This window comes from Arachis hypogaea, chromosome 17, assembly GCF_003086295.3.
Source record: "Arachis hypogaea cultivar Tifrunner chromosome 17, arahy.Tifrunner.gnm2.J5K5, whole genome shotgun sequence".
In the NCBI taxonomy this organism is placed as follows: domain Eukaryota; kingdom Viridiplantae; phylum Streptophyta; class Magnoliopsida; order Fabales; family Fabaceae; genus Arachis; species Arachis hypogaea.
In genome coordinates, this window is record NC_092052.1 from 124,355,915 (window position 1) to 124,358,075 (window position 2,161).

The 2,161-nt window shown below is 34.0% G+C and overlaps 1 protein-coding gene across 1 annotated transcript; it reads left to right on the forward strand.

Moving 5' to 3' along the window:
* Positions 1-689: 689 nt before the first annotated feature.
* Positions 690-1,685, forward strand: LOC140180739 (uncharacterized). Its single transcript, XM_072222025.1, has one exon. The coding sequence runs from the start codon at positions 690-692 to the stop codon at positions 1,683-1,685; it is 996 nt and encodes a 331-aa protein (XP_072078126.1).
* Positions 1,686-2,161: the final 476 nt, after the last annotated feature.

A 2,161-nucleotide genomic window follows, 5' to 3' on the forward strand; every position in this document is an offset into this window, starting at 1 on the left:
ACTTTCAATTAAATATACTCTTCCTGAGTATTTTTTACACAATTTTACAATTCTTTATTTATAGTTTTGTTCTTCTATACTATATAAATTGTTGGACACAACATAACTTTGAATAATAATAATAATAATAATTTAATGATTAATATTTGTGTAAATTATCTTTCATACAACTTTACTGTGAACGATATATTTAATTTAAAATTAAAAATTTTTAGGATATAATTAAAACAAAGTAAAACTTAGAGTATTCATTAAATTTTACACAAATTTCAGAGACCAAAAATATACTTTATCCAAATTTGTAATTATCATCTGTTTACAATTCTAAACTCTTTTGGAGTTTTGTAAAAAAAATTCTGAAAATACAATTTTATTGTAAACAATTAACATAGTAAGTTGATTCTTGCTCCTTAATAGCTCAGCTTTATTTATCCATCCCAACTCTTTCACTGTTTAGTATTTTACAAGGTCATTCTGCACTTAATGTTAGTTAAACCATGCAATACCTAAAACTTGTGAAATTTATTGCATGTTAGGAAGGTAGTTGGCTTTCAATGACCTATTAACATTCTATAAATGGAGTTCAGCGAGCATTGGTCACCACAAGGTATTGTTTGGAGTTTGTCAAATACTCCATCTTATACTTTAAATTCCTCCTTTTGAATTTCTCTTACATCTTGAGACCAAGTATGAGTGATATACCTCCCACAGAAGTAGAGGTTCCACAACTCCCTGATGAGGTTATAAGTGAAATCTTCTATTTATGTGACACTCTAACCATTGTCAGTTTCAGTGCTACTTGCCGTTATTGGAGGCAAAGGATAACTTCATTTGACTTTCTCAGTCAAATCTCAAAGATATGGAAAATGCGTGGTTGCTCACTGTTCACTCACTTTGGGTTTGCATCTCCTGTAATCACGTCAGTGGATTGGATCATGAAGATTGATGCCGTTACTGGAGAAACTGGCTACCTGAACTTGCCTTTTCTTTTAACCCAACACGGTTGGTTTCAGCTCATTAGAGTCGAGATGGGAGTCTTCTGTATCCGTTACTCCTCCCTTGGAAGAAGAAGCCACTTGGTGATTTGGAATCCACTTATTCAAATGCCTCGGGTACTAGATGATCCTTTGCAACGTAGTTCTTGTGAGGGTTCCTTTACTTATGCCTTTGCGCACTTTCCGAATAGTGTTCATTATGCAATTTTGCATGTTTTTAAAGATGAACCCGATAGCACTGCTTACACTTTATCTATGTATACAAGTTTCACTAGGAACTGGCATGTTAGGATTTCATGTCCTTTATATGTGCAACGGTTGGATCCTTCGTATGTTGTAGCCAGTGGTGTTGTGTATTGGCTTGCTGACCGTGAAGACGGTGATCAACCATATATTGTATCTTTCTCATTGATGACATTGACTTTTGGCCAAATTTATGTCCCTCCTAAATCTATGTCTCATTGTGGTTGCCTTTTTGTTAGAGATGGATGTCTATGTTTGGCATCAAATAATCACACATTCTATTCATACAACTCAGTTATATGGCAGGTAAGTGACACCGATGAAGGTGTTAACTGGTCACAACTATTTACATATAATGGAATAGGTACTTTGTATGTGCCAGTTGTCATGGTTGATCATGATGTTATTCAAGTTATGGAGAGGCACCTACAACTGGTTGGGGCTTAAGTCATTGCCTACTCTCAATTTTTTTTGTTCGATATAACCCCATTGAAGGCACAAGAAACAGGCTTCATCGGGTTTTTTATGATAATCATGTTAAAATTAGATCTATCCATGCATATGAAGAAACTTTATTTCCCGTCTGATGGATTACTTAGAAAGTTGTAATAGTCATGCTTTGCTACAAACTATGCCTGGTAGGACTTAGGGTTTAAAGTTTTAGGGGTTGGGTGCTATTTAGAGTTGGTTTTAGTGGAATACTATGTCTTTGTTTATTGTGATTTGTTTAGTGTGTATGAGTGTTACCACCAATGTCAGATATTGGTTCAACTTGCATTGCTCAAGGAAGACCATGCATGGCATTGCTGGTTCATTTGTAGTATTTATCCTTTATTTTTAAGTTCATATGCATTATTTGTGTTGTAAAGATTTTTATTTAACTTGGTGTAAAATATTTTATTCATTATGCTATGTTTTTATGG